Source organism: Hyaena hyaena, unplaced genomic scaffold (assembly GCF_003009895.1).
Source record: "Hyaena hyaena isolate Hyena2069 unplaced genomic scaffold, ASM300989v1 scaffold_326, whole genome shotgun sequence".
Lineage (NCBI taxonomy): Eukaryota > Metazoa > Chordata > Mammalia > Carnivora > Hyaenidae > Hyaena > Hyaena hyaena.
In genome coordinates, this window is record NW_024080959.1 from 454,559 (window position 1) to 471,704 (window position 17,146).

The 17,146-nt window shown below is 39.6% G+C and overlaps 1 protein-coding gene across 2 annotated transcripts in view; it reads right to left on the bottom strand.

Moving 5' to 3' along the window:
* Positions 1-8,619, bottom strand: part of PDE3A (phosphodiesterase 3A) — a 307,235-nt gene extending 298,616 nt beyond the window's left edge. For both annotated transcript variants that reach the window (XM_039249014.1, XM_039249013.1), the window contains exon 1: positions 7,681-8,619. In XM_039249014.1, coding sequence (XP_039104945.1) covers positions 7,681-8,619 — 939 coding nt within the window. The remainder of the gene's footprint in view (positions 1-7,680) is intronic.
* Positions 8,620-17,146: the final 8,527 nt, after the last annotated feature.

Sequence of the window (17,146 nt, forward strand, 5' to 3'; positions counted from 1 at the left end):
TATATGCTGTAAAGGTAAAACATACACTAGATATTTAAATTTATAACCAAAAAATGCAAAATATCCTGAAATTTTTTATATTGATTTTATGTTGATATGCCATAACGGACTACTTTAAACATGATTATCATGGATTTCACCTGTTTCTTTTTACTTTTCTATGTGGCTACTCGAAAATATAAAATTAAATAACGTGGCTCATGTTAGATTTCTATTGGACAGCGCTTATCTATAATGTTTAGAAGACTGTTTTCATCAAAGCCACTGGGTGACACTGTTTCTCCACTAAATTGGTATAACCAAAGCAATTTCCTGGCAGAGGAAAAATCTCACATACACAAGCATGCACACGTGAGCCCACGTGTACATATACACCAACAGACATAATATGCTCTTTATAACTAGATTCATAGGATGAAACTTCCTTTGGATGAAAGAAAAGGAGTACACTGAAGTAATTTTATTACTATTTTAGGATAAAAACATGAACGCATTTATGTAATTTAATTACTATTTTAGCAGGACTAGCTGTATTTAAAAGTCTTTAGTGACCATTCAGATTCCTCGATAACAAATGACAGCTCTAATCAAATCAAATAGGCAGAACTTGTTTAGTTGTTTAGACTTTTCCCAACTAGCTTTCCACCTTATAAATGGTAATGTTCTTCATGAACTCCTCTAATATTACATCCTATTTACTTACATTTTAATGGATTCCTGAGGAAACCATGCAAAATAACTTAGGTGAACAAAAACCACCAGCTGTTTTTGTTAACAAAGAAATGCTTTACTGATGTGCAGATTACTTTTTTGCCTTGGATTTTGAAATCCTGAACATTTTGAAATAGAGTTATTAAAGAACTAAAATAAAAAACAAAAATCAATAGTCAAGCCACCAAAGCATGCTCTTCTTTGATGAGATAAAGACTTCACAATGTTAGACTTTGCAATGCAATTGATATTCATTCATGGGACAAAGTCCTGAATGATACATTACAGAGGCTGCCTGCTACTTTGATAACCAGAAAATCCATTGTAAGGGCTTGAAAGAGTTTTGTGTTATTATCTGTCCATTCAATGGGTTTTATTCAGTCTTCAAATTCTGAATGAGAAATTTAGAATTCACTCCATGTGCAACTCACAAATGATAACTTAAATTTACCAGCCTGACTCCTTTCCTAGTCTTCCCCCAGCAGCACAGTTGGCTCCAAGAGAAAAATGGATAAAAGCCAACATTTTCCCCCCAGTCTAACTATATACATTTAGCTGACTCTCCCTCAGTTTCCTTCTCTCTAAAATCAGACTAATTTTAGTCTCTTAACTACAGTCTGTACAGAATTAAGCATTTTGAGATCTCATTGCTACAAAGTACTTGAAGCCATAAACTACCTCAGGATATGAAAACAATCAATCATTGTACTATACTGAAGTATACCTTCCTAAATCCTGTAATATCTTTATTTCAGTAGTACTATAAAGGTGTACTCACGTAATTTCCATTAAAAATAAAAAATTCTATCTTCAAAATGCAAAGTTGCTCAAAATCTAAAATCATTTATGTTTAACCAGTATGTGTTGAGAAAGTTATGAAAATCTATGAAACTAAAGACCTTTATTCCAGAAAAATGAACAGATGAAGTTCTGCATAAAATTTCAGAGAAGAGATAAATGGCTCTGGATTTAAATGTAAAACCTACACCAAGCTATTATATGTATTCTTTAAGAGGTCATTTTGCTATTTTACTGATTTCCCCTTTTCTTATGTTGATCTCTCACTACCCTGTTTTTAAGCTCTGGAGAGACAACTATATTATACCTGTATATAATTTGTACGATTTTCACACAAGGCCTAATACATAGATAAAATGTGCTGATATGACATTCGATAGGTTCACTGACCAAAGACCTTTATGGATAACATTAGTTGAGGGTAGCATCTTCTTTTAGAACCATAGTACATATTTATAGTGAACACATATAGCCAACTAATGTTTTTGAGAATATTTATCCAACAGATCTTACTCTGAACTACAATTTATTCGACATCTTCAAGATATTTTTCTTCCAGACATCAAAGCTGTGTGCTTTATGTTAACAACAGCACAAATATATTCTGAGATCCAAGTTAAGACAATTCCCTAAAATCCTTATTGGGGAGGTAGGAGATCCTTCTTAAAAATACTACCAATAGTAAAAGTATATATAAGTAGTTACTAAGAGGATTTAAATTCCCATGTAAAAAATAATATTCATTTGAATATTAACAGAACAAATTTAAATATAAGAATATGAAGATACCTGAACCTTCTGAGGTTCATTCAAAATTATTTAACAGAGCTTCATTAAAAACACAAATGTAGAACGTAAACATAAATTAGGTTTTCAATCTCCTGTATCTTGAGGGTTTTTTCAAAGATACAATTATAAATATCACAAAAGAAGAGGAGGAGGAGAAAGACTTGATGGGATAGGAGACGGAAGACCAACTAAATAAACAATTCACCACAAACGTGTAGGGTCACACATAATCTCACAAAACCAAAGAAACTTGCTCTATGCAAAGGCACTGGGTCTGCGTGTCAAAATCCTTCAGAACACCACATGCTACAACAATTGCATTAATTACCTTCATACATCCATGAGATTATACCTCACAACAATGTTTCCTGAAAAATACAACTCTCTCCCTAAATCCGAAAAAACCTCATTCATTCGATAGATGTCACTGAAAATTTGTGTTATTCAATCTACATAGACTCTATTGGGATGTTACTGAAACCAACCATATTAACTGAAATCTTAAAATACATAGAAATATTTCTAATTTTGAGGTTCATAAACATTCCATTTCAATCCTATTTAAAGAAGTGAAATTAAATTTAGTAAAGCCTTTATTCAACTCCAGTCCTGCAAAGATTAGTCTCAGAGTTTTATCCTAATAGAATACAACAAATTCACACAAATGTCACTACAGATACAATGAATGCTTTTTCAGGCCAGTGTCACTCACCCCTGCCTGCCTGCACCCCCTGCCCAGGCTTTTCAAAATGTATTTCATACACAGAGTCACTGTTCTGGTTGTTTATTTAATTAACATGACAGCCCAGCATACACAGCATTTCTTTCAGTTCTAAGTTTTAACTTTTTACACTTTAGACTCAATACAGAAAGAGTAAAATTACTGTTTGACTCCTTCCAACCTCTGTAAATTTATATAGATTCACTGACTATTTCTGTCAGTTTAAACTGTTTTTCAGTATGCTTTAAATGTATCTGTATATTCAAAGTAAAAAATCACAATTTTGTCCCCAAATGCACAAAAAATTATTTTCCTTTACCTTTCCCAAGGGATAAGAAAATGATGTGTTTTTTTTCTTTTTTTCATGTTTTCAGAAGTTGAAATTAATTAATTTTAATTCTGTCAGCAAGTCATAAATAATCAGTAGTGTTCTTTGTATCACCATATGTGGAGTCATCCTACTGAAACGTTATAGAATTAAAAACCTATGATTGTTTCTGAAATTTATTCAGTTTGAGGAATATAGTACATTATACTTAAATGTACTTAGGAACTTAAAGGACAATATATTCTTTATTTTCAAAAGAAATACTTCTGTATTTTATATCCATGCTATAAACAGAAGTTCTACTTTTCCATATAAAAGATGTTTTAAGGCCTTTCTGTGTCTACCATCAAAAAGCATACCTATTTCTCATACTTTTGTTTTATTGTTGCTACTTCCTTTTTCATTTGAAAATACCTTTCTTACATCAGTGATGAAAGACTTGATTCTACTTTTGATAACCAACCACCAGATTCCACTACATTCCTACAAAAATCTATGGTTGCTAAAGATGTTTAAGAGCTTTAGGGATGTTTATGGAAAACATTCTGATTTCTAATTACACAAAATAAAGAATATAGTTGTACATTTCTGACTGACTCGGTATCCATCTCCAAGAATTTTGTTATTGAGTGGTACAAATATGTGAACAGAGAGAGACATATACCTTGGGTTTATGTGAAGCCATAGGCAAAAATATTAAATTCTTCACATGTAACTTAAATAAAATGGCACCGGTTAGGAATCTTTCAAAATTGAATGTGCAAATTGGTCACAGTAATTAAAGAGGAATGACTAGCCAATGGTGTTCTTTGATGAATAAAGAGAATAGAGACACCCCTTTAAAATACAATATCCAAATGGTAAAAATTACATAAAATTTTATGTTGAAAAATAACATTAATCATGCAAAATATCTAATAATTCAAGAAATTCTAAGTATCTCTGTATAGTGCACTGTTTGGACAGTACAGTGATAACTTGATAGAGACCTATCTGCTCCAGGATGTGAACACCCACTTAGAAAAGATACATACGCCATAATGAACACACATCTGCCAACCAAAATCGTGCAGTTTGACACACAGATCTACCAAATCAGCCTGAGTCTTAAGGATACTGGACTGGAATACTACTGAACTAAAAGCCACACAAATGTTACAGACTTTTCTAAGAGTGAAGATACCTTCATTTGCATTCAGAGACCCAGTGTCAGATTAATTCTGTAAACTAAAGACTAGACCTATTTCTCCTTCCTTTGCTTAAAGCCATCTTCATCATCCACACTGCAAAACTCATTCCATTTGCAATATCCAATCTTAGACTTAGCTATGGTTCAGGAAGCGAGGGGGAAAAGAGAGGAAAATATCTCTCTCTGTCAGTTGCTTTGTCTTATGAGATTTTATCATCAATTCTCCTTGACCTTTCAGTGTTTTTATTTATTTATTTATTTATTTATTTATTTATTTATTTCTGAGAAAGAGAGACAGCATGAGCAGGAGAGGGTCAGAGAGAGAGGGAGACACAGAATCTGAAACAGGCTCCAGGCTCTGAGCTAGCTGTCAGCACAGAGCCTGATGCGGAGCTTGAACCCACAAACTGTGAGATCATGACCTGAGCCGAAGTCGGATGCTTAACTGACTGAGCCACCCAGGCACCCCACTCCTTGACCTTTTAGAATCGAGTTATTGAAGAGAGGGAGTTCACAAGCAGGTGGCCACTATCATTCATACAGAAAAGGCTGAAATTCTCTCACCTTTAAACCTCACAATGAACAAGGTTCAAATAAATTCTCAAGAGGCCTCTGCCAGACTTTGTATGCCTTATGTCCTTACACCTCTATTTAAAATTCACTTGTAGCTCAAGTATTGTCTTGAGTTGAGAACAGACATTCTTTTGGAAAGGTAGCATTCAGGGCAGGGTCATATACGTGCTTTATAAGTATTTTGATTCTTGACTTCATAAAGTATGCAGATGACAGTGTACACTTTGCACTCTTAACCAGAAGTTTGTTTCCTTATGATAAAACAGATAAGCCTTTTATTATATAGCTCCTGAACTTTTCACACAGTTAGGCTAACGTATGAGACATTGCCCTATCTTGTAAGAGACTATTCCATGTGAGTTCCCCCCCCATTCTACTCAGCAACAATTTTAATGAGCTGTATATAAAAACTAGTCTTAAGTAATACGCATACACTAACCAGTGCCCTCATTAAAACTTCAAGGATCTAAATTTCTACTAAATGTAACCTTGTTTTTCCATCAACCATAAGGGATAGTTTCTCTCACTTTAGAACATTCTTCATAAACACAGCCTTTAAAAAAATAGGAACCAAATAAAATGACCAAAATAGATTATAAATTGTGCATTTTCAACAGCATTGATCAGCAAAACATTTAAAAATGCAATGCTCAGTTATTTTCCTGTAAGTCTGCAGATTATTTGAATTCTCCATTTATCATTTCAAATCAGAGAAAATCAATAAAAATCTGCAGAATAATTAACACTGCTGGTTAACTCACCTAAACATCTTTATCTTAAATCTACCTTTCTGGCTTAACTTCTAAATGTTACATGGAATTTCAGAAGTGTAAGAGGTTAAGTGATATTAATTTGGAGTCAAGTTATTTATGATTAAACAAAGATTTGCCTTACAAAGTACGGTTCAATTTTGCAATGATCACATCACATTCCCCTGAAGTCAAAGAAAAGTGTTCTAAACATAATTAAACTAGTGGTGTTTTCATTTAAAAGACACTCTTTCCTGACACTTTGAACAGAAACTAAATTGTGTTTTCCCCCTTATCAGTTTACCGTTAAATACATAGCTTATTTTATTCTGGTGATTTCCGAATTTCTACCAAAACTAAGTTATCAGTCAGTGGCGTGTTTTTAACTTCACTCTTAGAGTAAGCTTATACACAAGAAATATTTGCTTTATCTAAACAAAAAGCTAAATAAGTACATTTGTTTTAAAATAAACACAGAGACTATGATGCTGTTATCCATTCTGCCAAATACTGTCAAACAACTGCATTCTGTGTAATCAACTCCATTTCAAAAACAAACTGGCCACCACACCATATGGTGACTGCTAGGTCTTAGAAAGATCTACAAGATTCTCCACAGAATAGCCTAAAAAGAAAAGCTTACTGTATCTTAGGACTTTCTCCCACTCACTAAAGTTGTCCTAAATAGACCATAGGTAGGCATAAACTTTAATGGGAAAAGTGTAAATTTCCACTTGCTGTACACATAATCAATTCTCTACAACTCCCACCCCCTTAAGTGTCATATCTGTTTGGAGTCGAGAAGCAAACACTTAGGTATACCTTTTCAGAAACAATTTGCATTTAAAATTGGGATTTGTTCTTCTATGCCCTTTATAGCAACTATATTCCATGGTCTCAAAATGCTTAATGATAAGGAGATTCATCTCCAAAATTCACTAACTTTTTTTTCCCCATAGGACAACTTCATTCATAATTCTCTTCTTCCTTTCTGAGAGATTTATACCACCAGCAACCTTAGAATTATTCTCCTGAATTCATATTTCCTGTATAATCTGTATACATTCATTTGAATTTCTAAACATCCACTTAAGATGCTACTCAAGAGAAATGTTGTCTTTTAGTTGACACTAAGAGCTCAGTTCAAGACTGACAAATTCCGCAGTTTAGACATATTGTTCCCCCAAACAGAAGTTTATCATTAGGATACAAGACACATTACCCTGTAAATAACTATGTCCCCAAGTTACATTTAACAACAAACTGGGCACCACTAGTTGCAGCCTCTTCAACTAAAACTTGCTGCGAAGCCAGAAAGTGTTTATCAACACCTCACCTTCAAGCATTCTTTGCTTCTACTTCAGAATCTTTTTACTGACTTCCATAAACATTTACTTGTCACTTTAGATGAAACTTTATAAAAAGTACTAAAGAAACCTAGCAAACTCCACGTGCTGAAAAATCACCCAGTGTTAAAAAGCTGCCCTGGAAGATTTCTGCTACATTAGCAAAGCTACGAGGGTACTTAAGTGGAGGAAGTCAAACGCCAGGTGTAGCAGATCTAAAAAGTTGACCCAGCTGTGGAAGACCCTGCAAACGCCATCTAGTTTTGTTACTTATTATTGTTTCTGTTGTTCAGGTTGGAAGACACCGTGGGAGACGGGGAGAGTGTCTAGTTTCCTAGTAGGTCTGAAGTGACAGCACTTTTCTAGACTAATTTTTGCTTTAGCACCCAGTTCTGGGATTCCCTCCACTCCGTGGCGAATCCCAAGCGTTTCGAGTCTTCCCGAGAGGCGAGCGAGAGGAGCTTGCCAGTGCTTACCTGTTCCCTCGGTATGCAGGGCAGGGAGGTCCTCCGATGGGACTTGCTGCTGCAGCCGGACATCTCGGCGGACACCACGGAGCTGGACCGCCTCCTCCTCTTAAATACTGGGATATCTTCCCCGGTCCCAGCAATCAGCTGGGACCCGAAATGCTCCCTCGGAGCCGCCCCCGCGGACTGCGGCAAGATTCGCTCCACGTACCTGGCCAGGAGGAGCCCCAGCACGCCGGCCAAGTACGCCAGGTAAGGTCTCCAGGCGACCTTGAATCTGTCTAAGGAAGTGAGGGACACGGTCCTGACCGCGCTAGTCAAGGCGATCATGAGGACGCCCAGCCTCAGCCTCAGCACCAGCCATGTCGCGGCGGCCAGGCAGCTGAGCACCACCCCCGCGGCCGGGAGCGAGAGTAAGTGATCCTCCCCGACGCCCAGCCCAATCTGGAGGAGCGCTTCCCCCCCGCAGCAGGCTGCGAGCAGCGAGACGGCCAGAGGCAGGCGCACCCCGGCGCGCAGGAGGTGCAAGCCCATCCAGAAGAAGGCACACAGGAGACTGAAGAGCAGCGCCGAGGGCTGCAGCCAGGGGCTGAGCGGCGCGCCGCCCCCGGGGGCACCTCCCCGCAGCCTCGGGAAGACGCCCCCTGGTGCGCCCGGGGCCGCTTCCTCCGCCGCCGCCTCCTGACGCGGCTCCGGGCCCCGGCCGGTCTCCGCGCGCACCGGCCTCACCAGCAGGGCCAGCACAAAGGACAGGGAGCCGGCGCACAGCGCGGAGGAAAGTTTCCGGGAGCGCCGGGGCGGCTGCGGCGCCGGGTCTCGCCGGCGGCCGCGGCTGCCGGAGCCCCGCGGCGGGGCGGGGCGGGCGCGCGCGGGGCAGTCCCGGCGCGCCCCGGGGGCTTGATGCCCCCCGGCGTCCCGGACTGGGGCGGCCTCGCGGGGCAGTGCCATTGTGTGCCCTCCTCACGAAGTCCGCCAGGTCCCCCCGACGCCCCCGCCCCGACACACACACATGCACGCACGCACTCGCGCCCTAATCCCACCCTCGGGATCCTTCCTGCTCCCGGGGCCGCGCGGCAAGTTTCAGCTTTCCAGTAACTCCTGGGGAACCCTGGATGCTCCCAGGAGACACGTTCAAGTTTAACAGCTAGCACAGGCAAAAACGATCAGACTTCCTCCTTTTCTCTCTTCGGGAAACTCTTAAAAATTGTGCTACGCCCCCCCCCAGCCCCCCCACCCCGGTTTCTGTCCTCCGGGGTCTCTTCCTACTTGAGGGTTTTAAAGATCGCCCCACGCGTCTGGCGCACGGGGGCTGCGGGCGCCGGAGGAGCGGGGGGCGCGGGGCGGGCGCGCGGCCATCGCCAGCGGCGCTCGGAGCGGCGCTGCAGCGCGGGGCCCGCGGCGAACGGAGGTGCCCCTTCTCTTCCTTCCTGCAGCTTTCTCTACCACCCTTTCTTTCTCCTCGGCCGATCCTCCCCGGCACGGCCCCAGGAAGCGAACCGCCATTCCCCGGGGCAGAAAGCACAGCCTCCCCTGCGTCTGTCGGTCCGGTTCATGGCAAGGGGTGGCAAAAAAAAAAAAAAAAAAAAAAAAAGGAAAGGGGGCTGAGAAATAACCAAGAAGTTGCGAAGTCCCGTCGGAAAGAGCCACAGTCCGAGAGGCTAGCGGCAGCCGCACGGAGGGAGGGAGGGAGGGAGAGCGAGCGAGCTGGAGAGGAAGGGAGGGTGAGAGGAAGGGAGGGCGAGAAGGGAGAATGAGATTTACTTTTTTCCCCCTCCCCTTCTTTTTGGTGCAGTGTAGGTGGTGATTTGCAGGTTTGCAAAAAAGGGGAACGAGTTTGGACGACTGGTTAAAACTGCATAAAAAAGCGGGCAACCGGAGTGATCGGCAACTCCGCTTGGTTGCTTGCTTGCTTGCAGGCAACTCCCTAGAACAGCTTTCCCAGCCGAGCTCCCCCCTCCTATTCCGGAGGAGGCGCTGCTCTCAGCTCTTTGCTGCATTCCCCAGAGCGGGTCCCGCACACACTTAGGCACGTTGGAGAAAGGGTTGCTGAGGCGGGCCCACCGCCCAGTTTACCGAAACCAGGGGTCGCGGGGGTCTGTGGCTGGCCCTCAGACTGAGCTTCCTAGGACGTTAGGGGAAAAGGATCGTCCTTGCCTACTTGGCAGGCAGTGGAAACCAGCATACTGCCTCCTGTCATTAAAAATGACAAGCCACATCTACTGTCAGTGATTCAAAGATGCTTCTTAGTTCTCAAGTCAGTTACAACAGTTAACCAATTTCAGGTGGCACTGTAATGTTCTGGCTGCTCCTGCTGGAAGCTCTGTTTTAAACAGAGAACCCAAGCCTTTTCTATTATTCCAAACGATGGAAAATCTCAACAAGTTACCAAGACCATAACAGCATTATTAAATAGGGAAATAGGGGTGGGGGGAGATATTTTTAAATTGTTACTTGAAAAATCCAGGGTAGGAGAGTTATTAGGCAACAGCTGTTGATCATGGATGGTATGATGGTGGATGGTAAATACACTGAGATTAAATGATCCCAGCCTCAAGAAGGTTTACCAAATTAAGAAGCCTAAAAGGAATAAAGGAATCTCAAAGGAAGAGTGAGGCCAGGTAGGTGAACGACAGGAGAGCTCTGAGAAGACTCTATGGCTGTGGAATAGTATGTCCACCATAGTACAAAAAAATCAGGACCCTAGTTATGGATGTTTACAGGATGCACGCTTCATGTACTGTAGTAATGTAGTATTTTAGTATTTAAGAAACTAAAGAAAAAATTTAAAACTTTTTAGGCAGATTATAAAAAATCGTTCAATATCCATTCAGTGGGCTTTTAAACATCCATCCGTGTTGGGAACTAGTTCCCTTTTACATTTAGAACATAAGAATATGATTGTCCAACAATGAACATTGTCCATTGTTCATAGTGAATATGGCTGCCATGGTGAAGATGTCATTTGCCTTCACTAATAATATTAATAATAATCCAATTTTGTCTTAATTATCTTGACATTCCAGGTTAAAGTGTGTTTCTAGCCTTGAGTATTTGGATAATTGGTTCAATATGCCACTGTATTTTGTGTGTAGAGCTGAAGTAATGTAAAAAAAAAAAAGCCAAAGGAAATACTTGAGATAAAATTAATTCATAGGGGTAGGCGGGAAGATGGCTGAAGTTTTAAAGTTAGCTTCACGGGAAATAGTCTGCTCTCCTTAGAGGCAGATATTAATATTAATTTATGATATAAATGGATATGAAGAGCTATGATGATACAACTCTCCGTCAGATGTCCAGAACCGAACTATCACATGGAGTACAAGTTGGGCAGCTAGTCAATGGCAGTGGGCACCATCTGTTTGATAATTAAGGAAACAGAAGCAGGAATGTCTTTGCCAAAGACAAATGAGCCCCCTAGCATGCACACATACTTTTCTGAGTTTCCTTTTTAGATATATGATTCATATGCCAGAGCTTACCTGGAACACTTCAGAGTAAAAAAGCCTTGATTGGAAAATCATGCTAATATCCATTGATGATCAAAAATAGCATATTAAAATGAAAAATATGGCATGTATCAAGTTTAGAAAGAAAGGCTTAGGGAGAGGAATTTTAGAATCCTTCAATTTTCTGTTCTCTACCCCCACAATTATCTCAGTTCTTTAGAAAATAATAATCATCCTAAAAATTGAATTTGTAAGAGATGGAATGTAGACTTGAAGAAACTGTAATAGAAAAAATAAGAATAGCATTTGTTAATGCACCGAAACAAAAATACTAGATCTGAATGTTAAACAAACATCCTTGAGGTATACAATGGTATTACAGAGGCAATGTCCTGGCATCTGGGCATCTCCCTATTCTCAACAAGAATCACAACCAGAAAGTTATTTGTCCTACCCAGAGGAAAGAAAGTAGACTCCCTCACCCCCTTTACCCTCATTACCATCCAGAACCTGGAAGCAGATGAATGAAAATAAGAAATACTATACTAGAAAGGTGTGGAAAGCTACAACACTATACTGAAAGACGTGACAAACTTTGGGCAAAATATATTAAGTGAAGTAAGACCCAGTACTTTAGGTGGACATTGAGTAATCACCCAGAAATAAAACTGCCCATTTTCTACAGATAGTGAGGAGTCCTAACTCAAGGAAGTGACAACACAGCCAAAGGATAAGAAAATGGCACACATGGGAAAGTAGCATATGGAAAATGGAAAGGAAAAATCCATCTGGCAAAGCTCTCCACTTCGCTAAATCTAGCAACCGTGTTTTCATTAGTACTTTGTGAAGAGGGTCTAGAAATCAGCCCAGTTACGTATCATTTGCTAAACATAGTTATGCTTAAGGGAATTCTTAAATTTTAAAAGTTTATACTCTGTAGCAGGGATTTATTCATTCCCTACTACCTCCCTGACCTCTATGCATATATATCAAATGGGTATCTAAAATACAATGTATCCAAAACAAAATTCCTAATTTCCAACTCCCTTTTTGCCCTCCTCCACCAGTCCCCACAAAACCAAACTATTTCTCCTCAGTCCTCCCACCAGAGGAAAAAACTTAAGCACCTACCTAATTGCTCAGGCCCCAAAAGAGGGCACTGCCCCCAATTCCTTCTTTTATTTACCTTACTTTACTTCCAGTCTATTAGCAAGTCCTTTTGATTCTATCTCTAAAATAGATCCCGAGTCCATCGACTTTTCACCATCCCTCTTAAAACCAACCAAAGACCCATCATCATCCCTGGCCAGGACACTGCAATAACTTTCTAACTTGGTCTTGGTCTTCTACCATTCATTTTCTACACAGCAGCCAGAGTGAGAGTTTTAAAATGCAAGTCAGATGATGTCACTCCCTGCTTAAAACCATCCAGAGGCTTCCCACTCAACTTGCAGTTCTCATGGCCACCTACAGGGACCTTCATGATCTTTGCAAATCATGTTCTGTGACCTCTCCTATTCCAGTTCTCCTACTTCACTAGTGTAACACTGTCCATCGGAACATTCTTCAATGATGCAGATATACTCTGCACTGTCAAATATACGTGGCTGTTGAGAACTTGAAAGTACCACGGAGGAACTGAGTTTTTATATTTTATTTTAATTAATTTAAAATGTAATAGCTCCTGGGTGACTGGGTGGCTCAGTCAGTTGAGCATCTGACTTTGGCTCAGGTCATGATCTCACAGTTCATGAGTTCGAGCCCCATGTCGGGCTCTGTCCTGATAGCGCAAGGACTGAAGCCTGCTTTGGATCCTGTGTCTCCATCTCTATGTGCCCCTCTTCCCCCAACCCTCTCTCTCTCAAAAATAAGTAAACATTAGAAGAAATTATTTTAAAAAATGTAATAGCCTCACATGACTAGTGGCTTCTGATGGGGAGTTCATCTCTTGCTCCTTAAGCCATCTTTCCATTCTTCAGCATTTTAAATTGAAAATCCTGCCCAGGACCTTAGTAGCTACAGAACTTCACACAGCTGCCTCCTTCGGCTCCATCAGTTCTCATCTTAAATATTACGTTTTCGGAAAAGCTTTTAACAAACATGAAAAAGTCTTGGGTCTCCATGCGCACACACGTTTTGTCGTTTATTACCACACTACCCTGCTGAATTCCATTTATAGCACTGAGCTATAGTCTTGCTCATTTATTTGTTGTCTTGTTTATCTTGTATCTCCATTAGGGTGTAAGTGCCCTGTGAACAAAGGCCGTGGATGTCATTGTCTTGTTTATTGGGTACCACTGATGACCAGGAGAGTGCCTGCAACATGGTAGAAGCTCTGTGCATATTTGCTGAATAAATATTTGATGCATGAAGAAAGTCAACGAATAACAGATGCAAAAAGAAACCGGTATCTTTATCATCGTATAAAGTCCTAAATTAAAGACAATCTTTATATGTTAAAACAACTAATTGCTCAAATGGACAGATCCCTCAAAACCTTGCCTGGAAGATTCTGCTGTCCAGAGTGGACTGATGGGCAGAATCATGGAGCATCACTTTTTTAACAGAAAGTTGCTCTTTAAAAATCACTACATAAATTACTCATTCATAAGAGAAATACGTAACAATCAAAATTTTGAAAACTCTGTATGGATTCTCAGATGAAATATCCATAATCCACAACAGTTTTCTTGTCGGCCCGGGGGTGGGGGTTGGGGGGCAGTTTAACCAAATGCATCTGGGCATCAAGTCAGCTGAGAAAGGATTAGGAGATGTCTAAATAAAAATTACTAAAGAGTCATAACTCTCACATCGTGATCTGTGACAGAGTCTCCAGCTATTCTAATTAACACTACTTTAGGAGTTGAATTTAAATTTAAAACATTAAATCGGGGCACCTGGGTGGCTCAGTCAGTTAAGGGTCCGACTTCAGCTAAGGTCATGAGCTCACAGTTTGTGGGTTCAAGGCCCGTGTCAGGCTCTGTGCTGACAGCTCAGAGCCTGGAGTCTGCTTCAGATTCTGTGTTTCTCTCTCTCTCTCTTCCTCCCCAACTTGTGCAATGTCTCCCTGTCTCTCGAAAATTAAATAAATGTTAAAAATATTTTTTTAGTTTAAAACATTAAACATTTTGTCAAGATAGACCTTCCTAATATTATTCCACATCTAGTCAGGGGAAAAAACATAGAAAGCTTGTAGTTTTAAGTGCAATGTCCCCCTCTTTCTTTAGGGTGCTGCCCCCGTTTAATTTGCAAAGAATTTAAGTAGCAGCTTTGGAAATCCAATTGTGAACTTGCATAGAAACACTAAAGGAAAAAGCAAGGTGTGAGAACTGATGGCGACCCACACAACTGTTTTTAACAAAGCGTCAGGCTGTCTGCAGCACAAACCACCAGGACAGTTACTTTACCCTCCATGCCCTCTGTATCCACATTGTCTGACACACCAGCTGGCATTCTTACAAGACCTTTTGGGTATTGTTAACTGCTGGCTCCACCTTTTCTAAACAAACTGTCAAGGAAATCAGAGTGCTTTAGGTACGGGGCTTCCCAACCTTGTTCACTTTGTGGCATGTGCAGAAAATGATATTTATTGTTACATCGGATTTAAGGGTCAAATCCTTTTGCAGACAAAAGCTTCAGGCACAGGGCCTGAGGAGATCATTATCTGAGGCACACCTCTAACTGGTGACACTTTATCTGGGAATTTTTGAAACAGTATTTGATTCAATAATAAAATGTAAAGCCACCTTCTGAAGGCTGTTACAATAAATATCAGGTGAATCCCAATGGTAGCTTGCTGGCTACCATATTTACATTTCTTAGACCTTCTTCTAGCTGCTTCTCCATAAATTCCCTCAGTTGGTCTCCAACACAAATGCATGATTTTTATCTAGTTTTGAAATTTGGAAAAGAGACATATTAGATATAATTTGTAGAAAAGACATGATCATGAACAGGCCTAGGATCCAAATCTTCCCTACCATACATTGATGTGTTCTCCATCACATCACTTATTCTCATTGATCATGTTAGTAACTCATTAGTAACACCAGTAATTTCAGTAAAATCTCTAAAGCTGCAACTCTTCAAAAAGTGAGTTATTATGCAATAATACATATATATATAGTCTCCCAAATAATGATAAATGATAAAATGTGTGAAGTTGGCAAGCTTTTCACTTGAGTCTCATGTACGTATATATCTAAAGGTGATGTTCTGTATAGAAGTGAACACTCAGTGCTTTCCTCTCTATAATTCTTTTTAAATTTTTAATGTTTTATTTACTTTTGAGAGAGAGAGACACAGCGTGAGCAGGGGAGGGTCAGAGAGAGAGGGAGACATAGAATCTGAAGTAGCCTCTAGGCTCTGAGCTAGTAGAATTCTTGACACCTACCATGTCTCAATCTCAGAGGACAAGGCTATTAAGGAGGAAGCATATCACAGGCCATAAGAGCAGAACACATAGTACCTGAGTCAAATAAAAGAGCTATGAATGCATTTATTGTACACCTACTTTTATACAAATAGCAAAATACTATAAATAGTGTAAGTAGTGAGAACTTTACAAATGCTTATGTTACTGTTTAAAGAGGTTTTATTTTTGTGTGTGTGAGTTTGTTTTTGTTTTAAGTAGACTCCATGTCAGCATGGAGCCCAGTTCAGGGCCTGAACTCAGAATCCCAAGATCAAGACCTGAGCTGAGATCAAGAGTCAGATGCTTAACTGACTGAGCCACCCAGGCGCCCCCTAAAGAGGTTTTTTAAAATAAATTGTTCCACTTCTCTGCTTTAGTGCCATCAGCATGACAGGTTAATTGAATCTTTCTGTGATGATTCAAACTCCTGTAGTGTCTCAGACCCATCATTATGAATAGTAATTTTCAATTGCGTCTGCAGAAGTAAAGAGTGGTAAGAGGATAGAGGTTGGACTGGCTGTGAACTATCTCTGTTCAGTAATAATTACTTTAAAAATAACTCTCATCTCAAAATAGATGCAATATGTTGACAAAGTCCTGGGAGTAATATTTACCCTTGTGCCTTATTCTTTAAGATCGTTCACTTTAATTTTCAAAACCAAACAACAGTTCTCTTCCACTGGGCTCTGGACAGAGCCATACAATGATAAAAAATTCAAAGAAACTAAATATTTTGTTGTTGAGGCAAAGGTGAACAGGGAACATGTAATACAGGAAGAGTTACCCTGATTTTCAGTAACATCAACTTCATGAATGAATGACATTCTGTATTTACTATAGTTGTAATAAAGGGCCTCTCTATTAAAAGAGACCTGAAGTACTTTTATAAAGAGAAACAAATGTTTCTAAAATTTGAAAGGAATATGTCATAACATGAAAAAAATCTACTTTGGGAGGAGAAGTAGAAGAAAAAAAAATACTGTGCCTGCCAAATAAATTACTGATAGATTGTCCAGGACTGAGCTCTTAATGATTCCCTGAGCAAATACCTCAATTCTACACCTGCTACTGATATGCAGACCACTTTAAAATGTTAGAATTTAAGGATCATTTGTGTTTTCAATTAGGGCATATTTATAGACAAAGATTTGATGGTTACTTGATAGAAAAAATATGTAAGTATAGCCTATTTATTTTGATATTCCAATACCACTAAATTTTAAAGTTAGTTTTTACTTTACCCTCAGAAGTTATAATAGCACACAAACTATTACTTTTTGTGCATGTCATAACAAGATGCCAAGAAAAAAATTATGCATAGCCCAGAAACATCTTTGGTCTATAAATATAATCATCTTTTATAAATGAAATCTACCAGTGTTTCCAAAGACTAATAAAATGTTTTGAGCTTCCTTATCATTTTGGAGGAAATCATAATTAGCCAAATGTCTGTACATATTATATGTCAGTAAAACAGGGGCAGAGGAAAGCCTCCCCTACACTGAAATAAAATCTGCCTCTTCCCAAATATATTTCCCAATTCTGCTTTTGGAGAAATATAAAATAAGACCTTGTTAATTTCCATACATAGCAGCCAGAATTAAAAATATCTGAA